General features: G+C 40.5%; 1 protein-coding gene across 1 annotated transcript; it reads left to right on the forward strand.

The window, feature by feature from the left end:
- The first annotated feature begins 10,381 nt into the window (after positions 1-10,381).
- Positions 10,382-16,715, forward strand: NDUFB4 (NADH:ubiquinone oxidoreductase subunit B4). The gene is made up of 3 exons (XM_082839986.1): positions 10,382-10,595; positions 15,193-15,339; positions 16,559-16,715. Exons 1-3 carry the CDS (start codon positions 10,416-10,418, stop codon positions 16,619-16,621), a joined length of 390 nt encoding a protein of 129 aa, XP_082696112.1. The 5' UTR covers positions 10,382-10,415; the 3' UTR covers positions 16,622-16,715.
- The last annotated feature ends 7,765 nt before the right edge of the window (positions 16,716-24,480 follow it).

Genomic DNA, 24,480 nt, shown 5'->3' on the forward strand with positions numbered 1-24,480 from the left:
TGGCAGGAAATTTGAGCAAGTGATGGTAAGTTATATCTTAGCTGCCCTCAGCTATTTACAAGTGAAGTAACCTCATCACTGGGCCTCCATACATTTTGCTTGATCAAGGTGACTATAAAACATTGAGAAGATCTGTTCACCTGAAGATCACACTAATGGTAACAGAATATAGTGCTAGCAATAGGTCTCTCTCTAGACGTCAGGAGCTTAAATTTGCATGCCAACACTTTTCGTTAGCCATCTCGATGGCATTTTTTTTTTTTTTGAAAATGTTGGGGGTAGGAGTTTATTAATTAATTAATTAATTATTGCTGTGTTGGGTCTTCGTTTCTGTGCTAGGGCTTTCTCTAGTTGTGGCAAGTGGGGGCCACTCTTCATTGCGGTGCGCGGGCCTCCCACTATCGCGGCCTCTCTTGTTGCAGAGCACAGGGCTCCAGACGCGCAAGCTCAGTAGTTGTGGCTCACGGGCCTAGTTGCTCCGCAGCATGTGGGATCTTCCCGGACCAGGGCTCAAACCCGTGTCACCTGCATTATCAGGCAGATTCTCAACCACTGCGCCACCAGGGAAGCCCTCGCTGGAACTTTTAAGAAGTCATAAGAGTTAGACTCTGTTTCAGGGGCCCTGACAGTCTTTCAAGGGCCAGACTGATGCTGCATTTTAGAGAGCTAGAGTCTACCTGGGCAAAAATGTGAACTATATCTTTTAGCTGGAGAGAGAACTTCTCTCCAAGACTATTAAACCAAAGCTGTACTGCACCCACCCACAATATCTACAGAGCTCTTTCCCAGCGAGGAGTAGTTCCTGCTAGGTGACTCCAAAATTGAAACATTGGCTGTCATTTGGAAACATGAAATTTAGTCGCTTTCTTGAAGAGGCTTTTCCTAAAGCCTAAGAAAAGACACATGAACAATTTCACTATAATCTAATCAGGACTAGAGCGGGCTATGCACAGGTTCTGAGCCAGGCTCTTCAGGGGACGTGTAGAACAGGAAACCAAACTTGTTCTTAAAGAGAGGGAGAGAAAAACAACCATAACATTGCCTGTAATAACAAGTAGAATAAAAAAAGTAGTAAACATACTTAAGGAAGAGAAAAATCACTTCTACTTGGATGTTTTATGGAAAGGTTTCCAGAAAATTGGACATTTGAAGTGGACTTTGATGGACATAATATTTCAGTCGGCCACGGACAGCAGGGAGGGCACATAGTGGCATTGATGGAGGGAATAATATCATCAAGCAAAGGAAAAAGTGAAAAAGGGGCAACATTTTCTGTTCCAAATTTTTTAAAAATGCAAGAGGCTCTATAAACCAAGGCCCCTAGGAGTTGTGGCTCAGTCTATGGCTGTGCTTCGTTTTGCTGAGCATAGACTCAGAGGCAGGTAGAGGATGAGGTAGCTTGGCTAGAGGGGCTCCCAGAGCAGACTTTGCAGGGGGAAAAAGAAGAGGGATGAGACCCCTCCAAGCTGTTGTAGAAATAAGAACTAGGGGGGAAAGCAGAGATGTTAAAAGGGCATTGTTAGGGCATTTTGCTTTGTGATGTACCCCCTCCTCTGTAACTACACAAAATCTTCAGTAAAAGTCTACATTACTGGACAATGGTTTTTTACTTTAATTTTTAATTTGGGGTTGGGGGCACAAGGGGGAGAGGTGATGAGTATGGCGTATGGGGTGGAAGTGAGGATGGGATGAAAGCAGAGGCAGCAAGAAGGGTGTAGGCATGTTTGGTTAATATATTCTCTTTGAAGTGAAGAAAGACAACTGGTCATTTATTCATTCATCACTGCTATGATGTGCCAGGCACTGTGCTAGTGTTGGAATGGAGGCTGAGACAAGCCTGATGTAGTCCTGGTCTTCAAAGAGCCTACATTCTTATGTGGGGGGTGTAGACTCTAGGTAGGTAGGTAGTCAGGTAGACTCTAGCTTTCTAAAATACAGGGATTAACTAAATAATACAAAATGTGAAGTTAGGATTGTAGTTAGTGCTGTAAAGGAGAGGTCTATAGTGCTATGAAAGCTCATAGGAGAATTTGACCTTGTTGGTTACTTACGGGAATATAGAATTGAGTGAGTTCTGAAGGATGAATAGGAGTGTAGAGTATAATGTTTAAGGCAGAGTGAAAAGTAGGTGCAAAGGCCCTGTGGAAGGAAAGAACTGAAGAGAGGCCAGTCTGGCTGGAGCACAGACAGTGATGGGGAAGCATGGAGCCAAGTGTAGCTGAAGAGGTAGGGAGCAGACCTCACTGGATCTTGAAGTTATGCAAGACTTTAATTAGGAGAGATAGGACAACAGATATTTTAAAAGGTCACTCTGGCTGCTGTGTGGGAAAAAAAAAAAGAAAGTGTGGCAAGTGTGCACATATATAAGAAAACCAACTAGGAGGCTATTGCCTTTCCCAAACAAAAGATGATGGTAGGGCAGAACTTTATCCCAAGAAGAAATCATGACATAGCCTCAGCTAAGAGTATTAACCCTCTTTTATGTTAAATTGACAACTTGCAAGAAAATGTCACCTTACACTTTGTAGGAAACTTATTGTTCCTTTCAAGTACAAATATGTCCTTATGTAAGTGACTTTAGTAGTAAGAACAGATATATGACTAGGATGAAAAGACTGTCTCTGAAGAAGAAGAATGCAAAATGTAATATTCATAAGCTTTTGTTTAGGTCTACATGACAGATGTGTTTCTAAGTGTACTGTATATTTTAAGCAGAAATCTTTCTTTTTTCCTGGTTGGTTTGTATACAGCTCAATAAGTGGATGGAGTGAGCGAACCATTATGTGTGAACTGCTTTGTCTTTATGGTAAAAACAATTCACAGATGCATGCACATCAAAATGTTTTCATACCACCTTCAATTCACCCTGTGTATTCTAATTTCACTCAAGGAGAAATGAACAAACCACAATGGCATTGGAAGATTATAACACAACTCTACGTTAGAAATAGACCAAGTAGACAAAGATGAATAAAGATATGAGAGATCCAAAGCACACAATTAACAAGCTTGATCTAACCTTGCACTCAATGAATACAGAATATACATTCTTTTAAAGCTCACATGGAACTATTATAAAAATGACTATGTATACACAGGAAATATAGCCAATATTTTATAATAACCTTTATAAATAGAATATAACCTTTAAAATAAATGGAATATAACCTTTAAAAATTGTGAATCACTATACTCTACACCTGTAACTTATATAATATTGTACAGCAACTATACTTCAATTAAAAAATGACTATGTGTGGGACTTCCCTGGTGGTGCAGTGGTTAGGAATCCGCCTGCCAATGCAGGGGACACAGGTTTGATCCCTAGTCCAGGAAGATCCCACATGCCGTGGAGCAACTAAGCCTGTGTGCCACAACTACTGAGCCTGTGCTCTAGAGCCTGCGAGCCACAACTACTGAAGCCCGCATGCCTAGAGCCCGTGCGCTGCAATGAGAGATGCCACTGCAATGAGAAGCCCACGCAATGCTTCAAAGAGTAGCCCCCACTCGCCGCAACTAGAGAAAGCTCGTGTGCAGCAATGAAGACCCAACCCAGCCAAAAATAAAATAATAATAATAATAAATTTTAAAAAATCACTTAAAAAAATGACTGTGTGATTACAAGGGTGCGTTCACTTTGTAATAACTCATTGAACAGCATATGTACGATTAATGCATTTTTCTATATGTAGGTTACATTTAAAAAAAATGGTGTGTTAAAAACAAAACAAACTGAACAAAAAACTCATCACATATGAAGTCCCAAAGGGCTAATATTATACAAAGTTCTCTGACAATAATGCTGTTAAACTAGAAATTAACATTAAAAAGATAGACAAAACAAAACATCTTTTGCATTTCTAAATAACTAATGGGTTGAGGAAAAAAACATAATGGAAATTATGAAATACTCAGAGCTACATGACAATGAAAATACTAATAAAAGCTTGTGGAGATGTAGCTAAAATGAAAATGTACAGAATTACATGCATAAAAATTATAAAACACATATAAACAAAAATAAATGAGATAAGCATTCTGCTTAAGAAGCTGGAAGAAGAACATTGGAGTACTCTCAAGAAAAATAGAAGAAAAAAGTATAAGAGGAAAAATTACTGATTAGAGATAATTTTAAAAATTAAAAATAGGTTCTTGAAAAGATAAGGTAGACAGAACTCTAGCAGCATTGAGGAAGAAAAATAAGGAGCAATAAATAAACAGTAATAGAAGCAAAAAGAGGATCATAATTATAAAAGACAATGGAGACTGAAAAGATCATAAGATGAGAAACTCTATGGCAATAAGTTTAAAGAAATATATTTGAGAAAATGTAAATTACAATAAATGATTCCAGAAGAAAACCTGAACAAACCAACAATCATTACAGAAATTGAATTGATAGCCAAAAGTCTCTCTTGAAAAAATATAGAAGACTCAGACAGTTTTATTAGATAATTTACTAAGCTTTCAAGAATTATAGTTCCTGTCTTGTACAAACCGTTTTGGAGAGTTAAAAGAAAATAAAAGAAGGAAATCTATCCAACTCATTTCGTTTAAATATATTACCAAAAGTACATAAGAACAAAATAAGAGCCAATTCATTTGTAAACATAAATAGTAAAATTCTATAAAAAATGCTCATAAATTTAATTCATCAATATATTGAAAAACACATGACCATGAAGTAGAGTTACTTCCAGAATGCAAAATGACAACACATCAGAAAAACCTACCGAGGTTCTCTGTCTTTTTTAACAAATTAACAGAGAAAAAACATATAGATCAAGAAATGTGGGCTTCCCTGGTGGCGCGGTGGTTGAGAGTCCGCCTGCCGATGCAGGGGACACGGGTTCGTGCCCCGGTCCGGGGGGATCCCACATGCCGCGGAGCAGCTGGGCCCGTGAGCCATGGCCGCTGAGCCTGCGTGTCCGGAGCCTGTGCTCCACAGCGGGAGAGGCCACAGCAGTGAGAGGCCCGCGTACCGCAAAAAAAAAAAAAAAAAAAAAAAAAAAAAGAAATGTGGAAATAGCATTTGATCAATTAAACAATCATTCATTATTTTAAAAAACTTCTGGCAAGAAATAAAAGGGAACTTTATTAACCTGATAGAGCGCTTCTACCAACCCCACGGCAAACATATTTAATGGTGAACTAACAGAAGATTTCCTATTAGAACTGGGAACAAGATAGGATTTTACTATTATATTGTCCTGGAGGTCCTAGCTAATGCAATAAGAGAGAAAAAAAGAAGTATAAAACTTGGAACAGAAAAGGCAAGACTGCTATTTTCACAAGATATGACTGACTACACAGAACAATTGAAAAGAATATATAGAAAAGCTAATAGGACTGGTAAAAAGTTCAATAAGGGTACTGGTTCCAAGATTAGCATACCAACATCACATCAATAATATTACCATATACCAGCAATAACCATTTAGAAAATATAATAGGAAAAATAAACAATTAACAATAGCAATGAAATCTATAATGTAGCAGGAGTTAATCTAAAAGAAGAGGCCAGAATTCTTTATAGAGAAAGTTACAAAACATGATTGAAGGAAATAAAAGACCTAACTAATGAATGGGAAGATACAATATTATAAGGATGTTTGTTCTCAGGTCAAGCTATAACTTTAGTGTAATTCCAATAAAAATCCCAATGGATTATTTTTTTTCATGGAACTTGATAGCTTAATACTAAAATTCTTCTGAAAGAGAAAAGGAAAAAAAAGTTGCTAAGACAATTGTGAACTATAAGAAAATGGAGAGATTTGCCCCATGAAATATCAAGACTTACTAAAAAGCTATGGTAGAAACAAGTAGAAAGTGATGTATGTTTGTAAGAGGCTGTGTAGTCTCAAAGTGTCTTCTGGATACAATCTGCTTCTGAAGATAGTAGTTCTATGTGAGTCTTTTCCAAATACTATAAGCTTCTTTGACCTAGGTGTATCTGTTAGGGATACAGAAAAACAGTTGTGTAATCTTATTGATGACTAATTTGGACAGTGCCCAAGTCAAAGAGCCACAGATGAGTTGGATACAATGAAAGCCAACCTCCCATGTAGTGCTTTGGGGCAATCTAAATTGAATAGTGTCAAACTGACTCAATAATACCCTTTTTTAAAGGAAGAGTTAACACTAGATAATAAACAAAGGGAAAGTGGGATCCGTGAGCTTAGGTGAGACTCTGAAAACTCTGGAGTATTTTTCTTATTCTCCCTTGGAACTGCTGTTCGTTTCAGTTTTGGAAGACAAGTTCCCAGGGTAGCTATGCGAAACAAGAGATGACTTTCCTTGCTACCCCCATGTTCCTGGATCTCCTTGCAAATAAATTAATTCACAAAGCACTCTGAGTCTCTTCCTTGCAGCCTTAACAAGACTGACAAACAGGAAGATCCAGGTTTGATGGGATTTGAAGTTTATATAATTTGGGGGAGAAGGAGGGGAGAAAAAAATCTTTGAGAAAAAAAGATTCAATGATGACTAGAAGAATATTCTACAAATTAGCTTCTAGTTCTGTTTATTTCAAACCTTGTTCTCTTCCTCTACCCTCATTATTTCCAGGGCCAGGCTTCACAGGACAAGTTTATATCACAATACAAACTCTGATCCTGAACCTTCATGGCACACTAGGTGATGGCAGTATCCCTGGAAGCCATCCTGTACCTGGATGGCTAGCAATAACTTAACTCCACCTGGCATAGATATGAATCAAATAAATATATCTTACTAAACCCCAACTTTTGTTGGTAAGATCCCCCAAATATCTAAGGCCACCGCAATACCACCCAACAGGAGAAAAATGTGATAGAAGGGGGAAGTCAGAGAGGAGAGACACAGCAGTCTTAGGCAATTGTGATTCAAATAGCTTACATTTTCTAATTTTACAAAAACAGAATGACCATGCGAACACATTTTTAGGGTCCTTACCAGGGTAGTGGAGAGGGCTCCTGTAAAGAGGGGACCTTTCATTAGCTTGAGAGTATATCCTTTGCTAACATTCAATGTTAGGACAAGATTTTAAAAAATAATAGTAATAGAGAATACTCACTAAATGTCAAATGCTGTTAATCACTGATTAATTAAATCTCTGGGCATTGCGTTTATTTTCAACCCAAAGTGAAGAGTTTATTCCCAAATATACATATGATCCTACTCAATTAAGAGAAGGAATGTTCTTCATATTGTTGCAAGCTGGAACTTATCTGCTTCTTACAGTTTCTGTATTCACCTGTCCGTCTTCTGTTCCCTGAAACCCTGCCCCATTTATATAGCTTAACCACCCCTGCATATATGCACTTCTCTCCTTCTACACTTCACCACTTCATCCCCCCTCTTCCGACCAAGTACAGATACATGTATTTAGTCCCTGTAATCCAATAAATTCTCATAAATTCTATTAGGAGATTTCTTAGAGAAGTAACAATTTTCAAAACATGAAATATACATTGATGATATGACCACCTGTGAAACTGCTGCTCACTGAAATTATTCCATCTGCTAACCCTAGTGCCTACATTCACCCCATCAAAGTCTTGGTCATCCATTTGGAAATATCCAGTTCTCGAATGCAATAGAAATCTATTGCAAATCTTGCAAAAGATGTGGAATTTCATGAAATTGATGAAAGTGACGTTGGTGAACTGCTAGATCCACATGCAAAGTTACTAATACAGGAGGATCTTACAGCTGGACCAGGTAACACAGGTAACAAATGAAAAAGAGAAAAATGAATAAGAATGATGATAACATCAGTGCTTCAGAAGGAAATAATCTGGTTTCAAAGGACAAAGCCCTCCAGCACTTTTGCAAATATAACCCTGCTGCAAAAAATCAAATGCAGTGAAGCATAATGAGCTACATAAAAATAATGTCCCCACAAATTAACACCTGATTTATCAGAATTAGCACACAGTTGTAATTGTGACCTAAAGTGTATTAAATACAAGATAAATTCATTTTCATAATTTATTGGTTGCACCGTTTCAAGCTAAAGTCCCAATCAAGTCTTTTTCTTTCATTATAGAATCTAGATCTCCATCTTAAATAGATTCATTCTAAGATGGCCTTTTCTGGGAAAAGGAAGACCTCTTATATTCATCTCTATGTTCCCCAAACATGCAATATTGTAAGAATCCCTTCAAGAAATTGTAAAAAATACTGACTCCTGGGTTTCCCTGAAGACCAGTTCTGAATCTACAAGAGCAGAACAAAACCTAGGACTTCATATTTTTAACAGTTATCTGAAGGGATCCTTATGATAATTAAGCAAATGTGCAGGAACTTCCCTGGTGGCTCATTGGTGAAGAGTCCACATGCCAACGCAGGGGACACGGGTTTGAGCCGTGGTCAGGGAAGATCCCACGTGCCACGGAGCAACTAAGCCCGCGAGCCACAACTACTGAGCCTGTGCTCTAGAGCCCATGAGCCACAACTACTGAGCCCACGTGCCACAGCTACTGAGGCCCGCGTGCCTAGAGCCCACGCTCTGCAACAAGAGAAGCCACCACAGTGAGAAGCCAACGCACCGCAACAAAGAGTAGACCCCACTCGCCGCGAAACCAGACAAAAACCTTCGTGCACAGCAACAAAGACTCAACGCGGCCAAAAATAAATAAATAAATGACCTCATTAAAAAAAAAAAGCAAATATGGAGATAATCCCCTTAACTCATCCAAAACGAAATGATGAAGTTTCTTCTCTCTGTCTCTCTCTCTCCCTCTCTTAAACTTAAAAAGTCTTTTTTTTTTAACTTTGTCTGTAGGCTTGTACTCAATGTACTCCTTTCTTTTTTCTTTTCTCTTCTTTTTTAACATGCCCTTCGTCCTTGATCAGTGTCTAATCTATTAACAAAAGGTTTTTGAAACTATCAAAGTAGTCTTTAGAATTTTCAACTTGCTCCTGCTTTTCATTTTATTTTCTTAATATGTTTAAACACCTCAGAAAAAAATAGAACTTCCCCCCCCCACTCCTTTAAAATGGAGTGTGATTTGTCTCAAGTTTCTTTTTTCTATATTCCCTCAGCCTGCATTCTCCTGAGCCCACTTTGCTACTATATTCATTTGATCATTAAACTGCTTTGCAAATATTATCATATTCTGTCTGTTCTTTCTGTACTGCCTGATTGTCAGCTTCTCAGAGACAAACATCTTGTCCTTCATTTCTTCTGTTGTTTCCCCCACTGAGCCTGGAAGATTGACTGACTAGTGTGCAGTGTGCTTCATGGGGCGAGTGCTTAATAAATATTTTAAAACAGTATTAAAATGTTGAGTAAATTTGACAGTAGTGCTGCTCCTCATCACTTCAAGCGCCAACACTTTCTAGGTCCCTTCTCTGCCTAGTAACCATTTCCCAACATACCTACATGTCCCCAGACGCTTCACCCAAGCTGATCCACCATTCCCTGTCTGAGTTATGGAAATACTGTTTACATGTTTTCCCCTAAGGAGCATCTGACTGGTACCCAAAGACCCTGCCATACAATTTGAAGTTGCCCTTTTTCTGTGGTGATAGTGGGGAAAGGAGAAGGACAGTAGGGGTGGAGAAGGTTTCCTTTTAGGTTACACGCCTTGTTTCCCAAAATTATCTTTCACAGCAAGACACAGTGCCCTTATGCTTATTTTCATATCTCTAAGGATGTTTTTTATTCTTAGCACCTGAAGAGTGCTAGGGATTTTACATAAAAGGTTTTAGTATTTTAACTAAGATATTGTTTCTTTGCGAGGTTTATACAATACCATTTTTTTCTGACCTATAGTCAGGCAGGGAACACTTCTAACATCATTCTCCTATTAAACATTATTTCATGCCAATGAAAAATACTCTTCTGCTTATGTTGTATGGATCTAATATGGTAACGCACAGAAAAGCTAATTTTCTTTTTCTTGGAAGAGAAATTGTGCCTTGCAAAGTATGTTGGCATCTATTAATTATTTATTTTAATCCTCACAACAGTTTTGCTACGTGGATAGAATAGGGGTCATTATCTCCGGGATAAGGAAGAGGAAACTCCGAGAAGTTAAGTGACATGTCACAAGTCGCAGAGATGAACCCACACTGAATCAGAATTCCACAGTCAATCCCATTTTCAGTCTCTGCCAGCTCAACTTCACATAATAAGCTCTGTATTTCAGTAGAGATAACGCTGCTAGGAAGGAGCAACAAGCGTTAGATTTGGAGGGGGTAGGGGAAGGAGGGGGGTGGGGAAAGGCGAGGAAAGTACCTTGAGCCTGCGCAGGTCGCCACTAGGGGGCCAGGACCGTGAGGAAGGTTGAGGAAAGAGGCTGAACTTCTTACTAAACTCCATCTTCAACCTCTGGCTAACGCGCAGGCGCACTGCCTCAGGACGAAGGTCAGACTGAAGAGGGCGGGCCTCGGACCGCGCAGGCGCAGTTGTGCGCCGGGTCGCCAAGATGTCGTTCCCCGAGCACAAGACGTCGCGCCTGGCGACCCTGCCCACTACCCTCGACCCAGCTGAATACGACATATCTCCGGAAACTCGGAAGGCACAAGCCGAGCGTTTGGCCATAAGATCCCGGCTTAAACGGGAGTACCTGCTTCAGTACAACGACCCCAGCCGTCATGGGGTCATCGTGAGTGAGGGGCCAGCGGGTGGGAATCGAGGGGCCAGAGTCGGGACGGTCCCGTCGGGCTGGGCAGCTCAGACCTGACAAGGGGAATCACGCCGCGGAGCGGTCACCGTTCCCGAAGAGTATTTTAGACACGGATCCTCTTCCAGGCCCAGAGAGCAGGCCAGTTCATTAGCCCTTTGACCTTGGGTAGAGAGCTCGGTGGTCAAGAGGACGGGTTCTGGATTCACACCATGCTGGGTTTGAGTCTTGGCTTGATCACTTCCCGCCTGAGTGATTTTGAAAAAGTTGTTCAACTCTGTTGCTTAGCCTCGGTTTTCCTGTCTGAAAAATGGGGATAATATAGTACTTCCTATCTTATGAGGCTGTTAGGAGGATTAAATGAGATCAGGCACGTGACCGGCCAGCACAGTGCCTGGCTTGTGATGAGTGTTCAGGAAATATGGGGTGTGTGTGTGTATTTTTTTTAAAGATGTTTTCCACTTTTCAGTTCACATTTATAGCAATACTGCTCTCTTCTGAAGGGAATATAGTGATTTTTCGGCTAATATCTTTTAAAGACCCAAACACCCTACAGCTTGCTGAAGCTTTGGGCTTTGGAGTCAAACGCCAAGGCACTATGTACTAGCAAACTATATGACTTTGTGCAATATCCCTAAGCCTTCTGAACCTTAGTTTTCTAATTTTCATATATGGAAATGGTAGTACATTCTTTATAGAATCGTTGTGAGGTTAAATGAGATAGTCTGTGTAACATTCCCAGCACATAATACAGGCACAGTAAACTGATAGCTATTATTATTTAAGAAGTGTGCTTTTAGATTAAAAAAGAAAAAAGACTTTTCCCAACAGTTGCATTGGTGTTCTGTAGGAATGTTAGGAAGTTGTGAGAATTGAAAGAAACTTACAGTGTGCCAGGCACTATTGAAACTCTTTCTGAATGATATTCAAATATCACAGCTATTCAAAGAGTTAAGCTCTATTACTATCCCCATTTTACAGATGAGAAAGACTACATGGGAAGGACAAGTATGTCATAGAGAGATATACGTTAGCAAGTGATAGAGCAGAATTTGAACCGTAGTCTGTATAACCCAAAGCATCTCTTAACCATTTGGCTATATTGTCTTCAGCCAGAACCTCATTTACTTGGGAGAAGGTGAGGACAAAGACATTGATTGTATACATACTCACACGATTGGGTTTGATGTGCTAGATAGTAAGATGTAGTAAAAAAAAAAAAAGAGAGAGAGAGACTTTGAGTCAGACAGAGCTGAGGTTTAAACTCCAGATTTTCTTTTTTCCAGTTCTGTGACCCAGGGAAGTTATAGTTTTGCTGTGTAAAACAGGTTTTACACTAGGCTCACTGGTTGTTCTGTTAAGTAAATGAGGGCCTGACAATTATATATTGAGCAATACATGGAAATTCTTTGCCTAATGTCTAAGAATGATTGATTTAGTGAATAAATAATTGCTCAGGGTCCTCTTTTAGATACTGCAGTAACAGTGGAGAACAAAACAGGCAAAGACTCCTGTCCTCATAAAGCTTTCTTTCCAGAGGGAAGACAAGTAATAAGTTAAAAAATTAAATCATTTAGTATGTTAAGTAATGGGAACTGATAAGAAGAAAAATAAAGCAGGGAAGGGGATTAGGAGTGTGTGTATATAGTAGAGAGGGAAAGCAGCTGCAGTTTTAGAAAGGCACAGGGAAAGGCCTCGCTTGGAAGGTGACATTGAAGATCTCAGAGAAGTGAGGGGAGGGAGCTAGCCATTCAGCTCTCTGGGAAAGTAGCATTTTAGTCAGAGGGGACAGCAAATACGAGGGTCCTTCGACAGGAGTGTGCCTGGTTAATCCCCAAAATACTGAAGAGACCATTGTGACTAACATGGAGAAAGGTGAGGGCAGAGTAGGAAGAGATGAGATGGGAAAGTTACCTGGGACTAGATCACACCAAGCCTCACAGGCCATTGAAAGAACTTTTCTGAGTCAGGTGTCCCATAATCAGGACTTACATTTTTTTTTTTTTTTTTTTTTTGCGATACGCGGGCCTCTCACTGTTGTGGCCTCTCCCGTTGTGGAGCACAGGCTCCGGACGCACAGGCTCAGCAGCCATGGCTCACGGGCCCAGCCACTCCGCGGCATGTGGGATCTTCCCAGACCGGGGCATGAACCCGTGTCCCCTGCATCGGCAGGCAGACTCTCAACCACTGTGCCACCAGGGAAGCCCAGGACTTACATTTTAACAACATCTCTGGCTGCTTAGTAGAAAAGAGACTATGGGGGAGCAAAAGCAGGAGCAGGAGACTAGTTAGGAGCCTTTTGCAGTAATCTAATTTCTTAGTTGATGGTGGCTGCGAGGTTGGTGACAGTGGAGTTGGTAAGAAGTGGTCCGTTCTGGTTATGTATTGAAAGTAGAGCCAATCAGGTTAGCTGGCAGATTGGATATGTGGTGTAAGAGAAAGAGAGGACTCAAGGATAACTCCAAGGTTTTTGACTGAAGTGAAGAATGAAGTTGCCTTTTACCAAGATAGGGAAGAGTGTGAAAGGATCAGGGATGAAGGTGGAATGGCATATTGGCAAATCAGTTTGGGATACATCATGTTTGGCCTCACATTTGCCAATTAGACAATATGTCAGCATTGAGCAGGGAGTGGGATATTATGTCTGCAGTTCAGGGTACAGGTCTAGGGCTGGAGGCATAGTTTTGGGGAGTCATCAGCCTATAGGTGGATATTTAAAACCATGTGACTAGAGATTATCAAGGGAGTGAATGTAGACAGGAAAGACCCACAAGGTCTGAGGTCCTATATTAAGAGACTGGGGAGATAAGGAGGAAGAGAGTGAAAGAGACTAAGAGGGAATGGCCAGAGAGTTAGGAGGAAAGCCAAGCTGGTGTGTGCCCTTGAAGCTAAGTGAAGAAATGATTTCAAGAAGTGGTGTTCATAAGCTTCGCTGGTGGTGCAGTGGTTGAGAACCTGCCTGCCAACGCAGGGGACACATGTTCGAGCCCTGGTCTGGGAAGATCCCACATGCCGCGGAGCAACTAAGCCCGTGCACCACAACTACTGAGCCCATGCGCCGTAACTACTGAGGCCCACGCGCCTAGAGCCCATGCTCTGCAACAAGAGAAACCACCACAATGAGAAGCCCACACACTGTAACCAAGAGTGGACCCCGCTTGCCGCAACTAGAGAAAGCCCGTGCCGCGTGCAGCAACAAAGACCCAGCGCAGCCAAAAATAAAAAAATAAAATAAATAAATTAAAAAAAAAAGTGGTGTTCACCATATCACATGCTGCTCATAGTCCTTTGGATGTGGAGTGGTGTCAAGGAAGGAGAACTGTCTCCCACGGCAGGTGTTTTGGAACCTCTTTCAACAACAGTACCTAGTTCAATGAACTATGGTCATGGAGCTGTTGGTATTTTTATGAAATGAAATGTCTGTTTCTGGAAGACAGATCTGGCAGATATTAGGTGTAGAGAAGTGACTGGTAGAGAATTCTGGCATGAGTCATTCAAATGCATTAATAGCAGGAAGGGATAGATACAAGAATAGATAGATGTATTTATCCTTTCAGGTATAGAGCTCAAATGTCCCCTTGAACCTGTATCTTGTGTCTTCACCTTCTTTACTGTCTCTGCAAAGAGTTTGACAAACAGTTTGATTTAAAATGTTACTGTGAAAGATCCAGTTTAATTATTTATGTCCTACCAATCATGACTTCTTGGCGTTGGTTAAAACCTTGAATGTTCTCCTCACAGCTTAGTATTAAAGTTTTAAAGCTGATTTCATTTGCTTATTTTTATCTATTAGTTAACTGGAGCAAATAATTTTGTAAAATCATTAGGGTATTTAGCTAATTAAATTTAATTACGTATTTGGGGTAGATTTGCTATTTTTACATAGTTATTCTAGTATAAATATATTAAAATTGACAGTTACTTTTTTCTTAACCAAGACAATCTGATTATTTTTCTTTAACAACTTTGTCCTTTCAAAAAACTATTTTAATAATGTGAAATGTAATAATTTTGCTCTTAAAATACCAGCCAAGTCAGCCTAAAAAATGTAAAGTTCAGAGTTAGCCTACTTCTGTCTTCCTCTTCCTGCAGTTTAGTTGTAGCCTGGAGAGACCAGTGTGGGCATAGCATTAGAAAAGGTCCTGGAAACAAAGTTCACAGTATGATAGAGCATATGAAATCTGTTTGTCCTCATTGGAAATACTGTGTGGTCTGTTTGTCATACTTCAAGAGAGACAGTGACGCCAAAAACAATCCAGAAAAGAATAGAAAAAAATGATTTTAAAAAAAGTGCCTTCTCTGACAGCTTAAAATGATTAGGATTCTTAAATCTTAAATAAATAGGAAGCTGAAGGATGATATGAGTCTTTTAAATTCTGAACAGGATCATCAGAGAATTATTCAACAAATACTGGAAATGAAAGATCTTCTTTGAAGCTATTTAGGAATATTCGGGGTATACCCTTAACTGTAGAAGAGAAGAAAGGGCATCTCTTGTGCTTCTCCACAAAAGTCCTGATGAGATTGTTTCTTAGTGTAGAACTTAATTTCCTGTATCTTTTGTTTTCATTCATTTTAGGAAGATCCTGCCTTGCTTCGTTGGACCTATGCAAGATCAGCAAATGTCTATCCCAATTTCAGACCCACTCCCAAGACCTCACTTTTAGGAGCTCTATTTGGAATTGGGCCCCTCCTCTTCTGGTATTATGTTTTCAAAACCGACAGAGTAAGTATTAGGACCTTGTGTTTGGTATCTGTGTGATAGGTTCCCTCTGTGCTGGCTGCAGCTCTCTCTCTTGATAATTCCCATCTTGTCTTTCTACTCTTCCTTCAGTTCCTCTTTTATCTTTATTCCTTTCCAACTGAGTTAAAACAGGAAGTTTCAATTATATGTTTAGTTTTATTGCTTTATTGTTTCAACTCATATAGAAATATACTTTCTTATAAACTACGATTGTCTCTGGGTCTTTCAAATTTAATTTAATGGCTACTCTAGAATTTAAAATAATGAATTGGTCACTTTAAATATCTAAGACTTGAACTTAGCTCATGAAAGAGTTTTCCTGATGTGTTTTATTTATTTATTTTTGTTTTCCTGGTGTGTTTTAGATTAGGTAAGGAAATTATATTATGTATATTAAGCAAGAGAATATAGAAATAACTTAAAAAGTTAATTTCTTTTTTCTCATTGGATGTACAGAAGTTAAACTTTTCTATTCTGATTAATCTTTAGATGTTATCTTTGCAAATTTTTATATTTATTTTGTTTGCTTTTAAAAGAGATGTTTATTGGGTTAAGTATTAGCAGAATACATATATCACTTAGTATGCTCCCTGTCTGCATGAATTCCAGTTTTGTTGGTCACATTTTGTGAATTAATGTTAAAATATGTTAATATTCCAACAACAGAAAAGCCAAAGCAGCCTGTGGTGGGGCTCACTGCCATCAGAGGCCTGGGTATGTGACTGCACGGAAAGCCAAGCTAATCTTTGACACTAGACCACTCTGATACTAGGTCCCCAACCCCAGCCCCCAGGCCTCATGTTCCCATCTACACTGGGGCCCACCCATGTAGCACTGCTTTAAACTGGCCAGTCCACTCTCCTGGAGTATATATATTTTGATTATCTGATAAATTATTGCTTAACAGAAAGGTAGGCCACACTTACCTAGAAGGTATTTACATTTTGCTTTCAGTGTATGCTATTTAGTGGGGTAATATAATTCTACTTACTAAAATTTAGGTGTTTTTCAATAGGAGTGTTTTCTTATTGTCCCTTTATTTCTTCAGATTATTACTTCCTCACTCATACTCTGTAGGCTTTAGACAATAGGGGATTATAATTAGGCTGGGAGTGTTTCATTTCTGTTTTTTAGAGCTATACCATGAATTGTGCCAGAATGCATTGTTTTTAATGTACTTTTTTCTTTTCTGTCTATACAGGATAGGAAAGAAAAACTTATCCGGGAAGGAAAATTGGATCGAACATTTAACATCTCATATTAAGTCTGGCAATGATGACTATATATGTACTTTTGTTTAAATGAATCTATTAATCATTAAAAAGATTCAACAAACATTTGCTGGACATTGTAGAATCCCTACTTTGTAAGAGTTCACAGTTTAATGAAGAAACAGATTCATGTTCATTCATTCAGTCATTCAGCAAATGAGTGTCTACTATGAGCCAGGCATTGTGCTATTGTGCTGAGAATATAGCGATCAACAGGACAACTTAGGCCCTGTGCTTAATGAGTACACACTCTGACAACTGTTCATTCAACAGTTATTATTTAAGTGCTTATTATGTATCTGGTACTACTTAAAACCTAAGCTGTCATCTGGCTCCAGCCCCAGTGGTAAATTCAGCAGAACAGTTACAACCTTGTGGTTTAAAAAAAAAAGATAGCGATTCAGGAAAGTGATGTTGGCAAGCTGATGAAGAAGCAGTTCTGTCTAGGGAGATGGCATTTGATTTAGGCTCTGAAGATCACAGGGGCTGACAGAGCAAATAGGAGCCCAAAAGGGCAAGGTGTGTTGGCTATGGCTAGACTGGGGGCCGCTGTTGGGTGAGAAGACAGGGAGGGGGGAGGCCATGCTGAAGAACAGGTAAAATGGTATAGAGCATGGGCTTTGCAGGTCAGATCTGGGCTAGAATCTTAGCTTGAGTTTAGCAGTTGGAATACCAGGCCCCCCTCTCATCATCTATGGCCTGGAGGTAGTAATGCCTACTACCTCATAAGGTCATAAAGATGAAAATGAAGTAACAGTATTGCTCAATAAAAGCTGCCCCATGCTTTGTAGTTTAGTCTTGAAACAGTAGGGTGACAATTTCATCTATGAAGACAAAGTAAAATCAAGTGCTATAGGAAGAACAGCATGCTCTGTGGGGCTGGCTTACATGAGTATATTGCTTTCAACTTTCAGAGCATATTCACAACTATTGTCTCATTTGATCCTTGTATGAGCCTGGAGTACCCCAAAATGCAGAGCCTGAGAGAAAAGCTTGTATGTAGATAGTTTATGTTAGGAAGTGATCTGAAAGAACAGGTGGGAGACTGCTCAGAGTGAAACAGGTTGAGGGAAAACCCAATGCTCTATACCATTTTACCTGTGTTCTTCAGCATGGCCTCCCCGCTCCCTGTCTTCTCACCCAACCGCGGCCCCCAATCTAGCCATAGCCAACACACCTTGCCCTTTTGGGCTCCTATTTCACTCTGTCAGCCCCTGTGATCTTCAGAGCCCAAACGGTGCTCTTGGCCCGTTGCCTCTGGGGGTAATGGGCTTAATTCTTATAGGGGCCTTCTGAGGAGCTCTGTGGAATGGACACAGAATTTTACCCCCAGACACGGAAAAAGTGAATCTTTACGTACTAGCTTTTCTCCCTTTTGGTCCAGAGTTATCTCCCAGGTATGGGCATGGCTCAGACTGGCTGACTGGGTTCTTACTGGCATCTCATGGAGGAGGAAGCATAGGGCAGAAAGCGGGTGGTGTGCTGTGCAGCTGAGGTGAAGTATTGTCAGGTCACACCTGCAGGCAAATGAGAGCTGCAGCAGCAACTGGAGTAAAAAGATGGGCCAAGGGGAAGTGAGGCACGCACAAGAGGTATACTATTTCTTCATCCACTCCATGTACTGCTTGGATCTGTGCACACATTGAATCTAATCTGCAATGTATCATTCAGGGTGGTAGTCAGGTACAGTCTTAACTGGAGGGTTAGTGGAACAAGCTACAGTCTACACAGTTGTGACTGGTCTGAGGCCCTAGCTGATAATCTTCATCTACCCCCACCATGCTATAGATTTCCCTTCTCTTGGCCATAACTTTTGCAGATCTAGGTTGCTTGCCTGAGTCACCAGGACCTTCATTTCCAAAGGCCAGAACCTTAGTTACTCTAGCATCATCAGGCCTTTGTTGCAGCAACTGCCTGTTTACAGTTATCACTGGACATGAAAGCTCCAAGATAAGCCAGTGAATCCCCTCGGTGCCAGGCATATCCCTTTCTGCCCTCGTTGTGTAGCAGCAACCCTAGCTCCTTTTAATCAAGGTCACTTAGTGCTGCCAGTGTGAAAACCTTTTTTTTTTTTTTCTTATTGCTGTTTCCCAGGTACAACTGGCCAGGAGATAGTTATAACTTCAAATTAAAGTGAAATCCTGTTATACTATGATTTATAATAAATATATATTCAGTCTTTGTTTCTGGCACAAAGCTTCTAAAACGCTTGGGATTTCCTAAGTGATGAAACAGATAAAGGTATCTTTTGTTATATTAATGAGGTGAGTTTTGGGCCACACCTAAGGATGGGGGCTGGCTGCCTGTAGAACCAACCATGTGATTAGAAAGTTGGAACTTTCAGTCCCACCCCTCCTTACCTTTATATCCCTGCTCTGCTACTTACTGGTGAAGTGACCTGGAATGTATTTAAATTCTGTTTCCTTATCTTTAAAATGGATAAACTAGTAAAACTTACATTGTTATTAAACTCATTGTTTAATGAGTTATTACTTATAAAATATTTAGTGGCATACATTCAGGCCTCAGTGAGTGTTTACTGTTATTATTTTTTTTGGCTGCATCAGGTCTTCATTGCTGCACGTGGGCTTTAGGTGCGGTGAGTGGGGGCTACTCTTCGTTGCAGTGCACGGGCTTCTCATTGCATGGCTTCTGTTGTTGCAGAGATGGGCTCTAGGCGTGCAGGTTTCAGTAGTTGTGGCTCACGGGCTCTAGAGCGCAGGCTCAGTAGTTGTGGTGCACGGGCTTAGTTGCTCCACGGCATGTGGGATCTTCCTGGACCAGGGCTGGAACCCGCATCCCCTGCATTGTCAGGCAGATTCTTAACCACTGCGCCACCAGGGAAGCCCCTATTATTATTTTTAAACCTAATTAATGAAAATGTTTTAATATGCATTTCATTTATTATTGAAGGATAACTTTTTTCATATATTTTTGTCCATTTATATATTTTGTCCATTCATATATTTTTGTCCATACATTTTTCCTTGTATGACATATTTTGTTATTTACTTGCTCAAATCCACTGCCCAATTTTTCTGATGTAAAACGTCTTTTTTTCTTAATGATTTTAAGACTTAAGGTAAATTAAAGATATTAATCCTTGGGCTTCCCTGGTGGCGCAGTGGTTAATCTGCCTGCAATGCAGGGGACACGGGTTTAAGCCCTGGTCCGGGAAGATCCCACATGCCGCGGAGCAACTAAGCCCGTGTGCCACAACAACTGAGCCCGCATGCTGCAAGTACTGCAGCCCACGTGCATAGTGCCCACACTCCTCAACAAGAGAAGCCACCGCAATGAGAAGCCCGTGCACCGCAACGAAGAGTAGCCCCCGCTTGCCGCAACTGGAGAAAGCCCACGCAGCAACGGAGACCCAACACAGCCAAAAATGAAATAAATTTTAAAAAAAGATATTAATCCTTGATTATACCAATCTTCTTTCCTCAAGAGTTGTTTTAGTACACCTCAGTAACAGGAAAAACATTTACAATATATCTTTTGTGTCTAAACTTTGAAAGAAGGCAATACCCAGAGAGGCATAGGCAGAATTTTTTAAACACACACTTTTTTAACATAGAGAATTATTGAGCAATGTGTCCTTAAGAGTTTAATCAATTTCAAAAGATTTTTTATCACCATGAACAGTGCCCCAGATCACACTCAGAAGTGATCTGGTGAGAACACCAGTTACACCTCATCTGAGCACTCAGTGCTGCCATTTGTCTGACTGATTCTGCTAGGGGCACTGGGCACAGAAGCCCACAGTAATCTGCTTCTGTTGGCCCAAGAACTCAAGTTTGTTACAAGTACAGCCGCTGGAAAGAGTTCCTCAAGGCCACTGTATCGTCCCATCACTTGCTCCTAAGTCCAGGGCATCTGATTGGCTGAACCCAGGGATTGGCTGAGCCCCGGTTATGTGCCTGAGTTCTGGCTGCAAGGGAGACTGAAAAAGCAAACATGTAGTATGTTCAGCTTTAAAGCAGGTAAGGAGTTCCCAAACATAAAGTGGTTCAAATGTTGAGCATCCAAAAAATGATAGTTATATACTGAGGAAGGTAACCAGGAACCAGATCATAAAGCCTTTATCACAGGTAAGGAATTTAGACTTCAACCTGATGACAGTGGGAGCTTTGAAGGTGTTAAGCAGGAGTAACCTTATTGAATTTGCACTCCTGGAATATCGTTCTGGATCCTGGAGGAACATGTTGGGGTAGGAGAGGCTGGAGGATGACTAGTAACCAGGCTGTTGTAAGACTTCAGGCCAGAAATTATTTTCAATTTTTGAGACAGCTCTCAGTGCAGGACAAAGCAGCCCCTGCCGATCCCAGGATGACTCATTTAGATGTGAACTTGTCGAAAACTTTATGAAAGTCTAAATATATTATCTCTATTAGTTCCCCTTTAGGCACATGCATGAGGAGCCAGTCTTCTTAATAATTCCTTTTCCTTGTATGACATCCCTTCCTCTCTCTGGAACAATATTCCTTCTCTAACAGGCTGGTTTGTTTAAGTACTATGTCTTTTTATCCTTTATTATGGATCCTGCCTGGAGAAAAAGATTATTCATGCTCTGATCAAAATCCCCTGGGTCCAGTCCCTGGTTTATTTTTCTTTCTCACTCCTGGCACAGTCTTCTCATAACTTTGGGGAAGATACAGGGTATTGATTATCTCTACAGTCTTCAGGATCGTTAATGGGGTATTTGAAGAGATTAGAGATCTGAACAAGAAACTGTCTTGATCAAATATGTGTGATTTAAAAATACGAACAGCACTTTAAAATTAGTAAAAACATAATCCTATGAAAATATTCAAAGATTCTGAATTTTCAAAGCTTCCAGTGCCACTTTCTACCTTTGTGTGAACAAACAGAATTTTATCATGTTTCTATTATAGGACCTATTTGTACCTATAACTATGACTGTAATACATCTGATAGTTCCCTCTCTGGCTGCCTTGTTTACTGCCATTTCTCTAGCTGAGCTAGAGATGACTCCTTCTGCTGATAACCACTGTGGCCTGAACAGTGTCATCTACCTGGAGACTCTTTATCATCCCAAGAAGGTGCAGTGAGCATCAATCTTATGGCCAAGTTTCAGGATTTACAGGATTAAAGTCAAGCTGAAAGTCTGACATCTGATCTCTGAATGTCCCTGGAGATGGGTGGCTGGTGAAACATCTGAGAATTCTGGAGCAAACCTGCACTAAAGTTCAAATTCATTTCCCCCATAATCACAAGGAGTATCATCTTATCAGATTAAAGTCAGTTCTTATCACCAATTGCATTTAAATCATTCATCTCATTTAATAATTAGGCTCTGGAAAAATCTTGGGGGTGGGGGAGAGAGGCAAGTTGGCTGAGGCTGCTCCAGAAATCATTACAGGAGGGATTCAAGGACTGCAGTCTGATATAAAATTGTTGTGGGTAGGAGGAAAATGTGAGAGGGGACTTTTCTTGAAACTACATTTGCACAGTTAAGCACTTTTTTCTACTTACATTATATGTTTCACATCAATTAAAAACAAAGTTTTCTAAAGAGGGTTTTATTCTTTATGTGAGATAGAGACGGCATCAAAGAGTAGTATTATTATTTTATATGGAGTGGCTTGGGTGAGGGTAGATGGAGGTGGAGGGTTTCAGTAACCCCGGTGCCATATACTAGAAGCTGGATGGGCAGCTTCTCCTCCAAAATCATGCTCTGCAGGAGTGGCACAGAAGCAATTTTTTCCCATCAGGGGGTTTGGGAGGAGAGACAAGTGCAGGCCACAAGGAAAATGAGCTGCTGTTGGTCTGCAGGTACTGGGGATGGTTAGTTTCCTGCAGCCAGTGGGACAAAGGAGCCTGTGTCCTACTGAATTCTAGTAGGACACTGGCCATCAGGTCTCTTCTGTGTGTGTGTGTGTGGGGGCGGTTTTGAGAAAGAGCCGCTTTATTGGGAAGACAGCACTGCACGTGACCAACATACAAAGAGAGCCAGATGGGAATCCTACACATCATGCTCAAAAGATACTCAGGATGCTGTGCTAATGAAGATCAACTGGAACATGGACTCCTAGGCAACTTCCCCAACCTCACACCTCCAAGGGGTTGGGACACTTCCAACCTTTTCCTGGAAGGCAACTGTGGTCCACTAGAGATAGAGCCCCTAAGGAGTGCCTTCTTGTTTTTCATAAAGAACATTTTCTTTAGACTTTTTGAAGTCTTCATTTGTTACTTTCATTCTACGTTCTCTCAAGGCCATGAGGCCAGCTTCTGTACAGATTGCCTTGATGTCGGCACCAGAGAGGTCATCTTTCGCCATGATCAAGTCGTCCAGGGTTACAACATCGGCTAGTGTCATCCTGCTGGTTTTCTGTGTTGATCAAATACTTAACTGAGCCCCGGTCATTTACTAAACACTAAGGATACTAATCTGAAGATACAGCTTCTTCTTGGAGGACCTTACAATGGAGAAAAACAATTACAGCAGTCAACGCTTATTAAGCTTTTACTCGTGTTCCAGGCACTAAGCTAAAGTAAGGGCTTTACACACCTCTCAACATATCTTAAAAATCATCATTAAAATCATCTTATATCTCATCATCATAAAATTTTGAGAGGTTAAATAATTTGCTCGAGTCCTCTAGCTAATAAGGGCTGAGATAGAAGTTAAATCTGGGCAGGCTGACTCCAGAAGGCATATCTTTGAAAGCAATAAAGACTGATGTTGTGTGGAGCCCAATACTGAGAAAGCACACCTAATCCATCTCGGAGGGATTAAGAGATGTTGCTTTCAAGAACAGGGACCCCCATGTGCACATTTCTAGCACATTCACAGGTATATAGTTAGAGCTGGAAGGATCTTTAAAGATCTGCTAGTCTCACAGCCTAACTCTATAGGAAAGGTTTGGATAGGAGAAACAACTTGTCCAATTCTTCAAGAACCCTGATAAAGAACTCTCATTCATTTCTGGTGGGAATGTAAAATGGTACAGTCACTTTGGCAGTTTGTCAGTATCAGTTTCCTGCAAAACTAAACATACTTTTACCACATGATACAGCAATCATACTCCTTGGTAGTTACCAAAAGGAGTTGAAAACTTATGCCTACACAGAAACCTGCATATGGATGTTTATAGCAGCTTAATTCATAATGGCCATAACCTGGAAGCAACCAAGGGAGGGATGAATAGACAGAGGACAGAGGATTTTTAGGACAGTGAAACTACTCTGTAGGACACTGTAAGGGTAGATACATGTTATTATATTTGTCCAAACCCACAGAATGTACAATGCCAAGAGTGAACCCTAATGTAAACTATGGGTTTTTGGTGACACTCGTGTGTCAATGTAGGTTCCTCTGTTGTAAAAAATATACCACTCTGGTGGGGGATATTGATAATGGGGGAGGCCATGCATGACTGAAGGCAGAGGGTATTTGGGAAATCTCTGTACCTTGCCCTCAATTTTGCCATGGACCTAAAACTGCTCTAAAAAAATAAAGTCTATTAAAAAAAAAAAAGAAAAGAAAGGGACTTCTCTGGTGATGCAGTGGTTAAGAATCCACCTCCCAATGCAGGGAACTAGATCCCACAGGCATGCTGCAGCTAAGAATTCACGTGCCACAACTAAGGATCCCGTGAGCCACATCTGAGGAGCCTGCCGGCTGCAATTAAGGAGCCTGCCTGCCGCAACTAAGGAGCCTGCCTGCCGCAACTAAGACCGGCACAACCAAAATAAATAAATAAAATTCTAAAAAGTTAAAATTAAAAGAAAAAAAGAAAGAAACCCTGCTAATTTGAGGATCAGTATTCTAGGTTTTGATTAAGTCCTACTGCTCTGATTGTCCATGTCACCTGTTTGTGATTAGAAA

This window comes from Leucopleurus acutus (assembly GCF_964270905.1).
Source record: "Leucopleurus acutus genome assembly, chromosome: 5".
Classification (NCBI taxonomy): domain Eukaryota; kingdom Metazoa; phylum Chordata; class Mammalia; order Artiodactyla; family Delphinidae; genus Leucopleurus; species Leucopleurus acutus.

Coding starts and splice junctions, on each gene's coding strand:
- NDUFB4 (XM_082839986.1), top strand. CDS start 10,416: ATGTCGTTCCCCGAGCACAAGACGTCGCGCCTGGCGACCCTGCCCACT. Junction 10,596..15,192: donor CCAGCCGTCATGGGGTCATC/GTGAGTGAGGGG, acceptor CATTCATTTTAG/GAAGATCCTGCCTTGCTTCG. Junction 15,340..16,558: donor ATGTTTTCAAAACCGACAGA/GTAAGTATTAGG, acceptor CTGTCTATACAG/GATAGGAAAGAAAAACTTAT.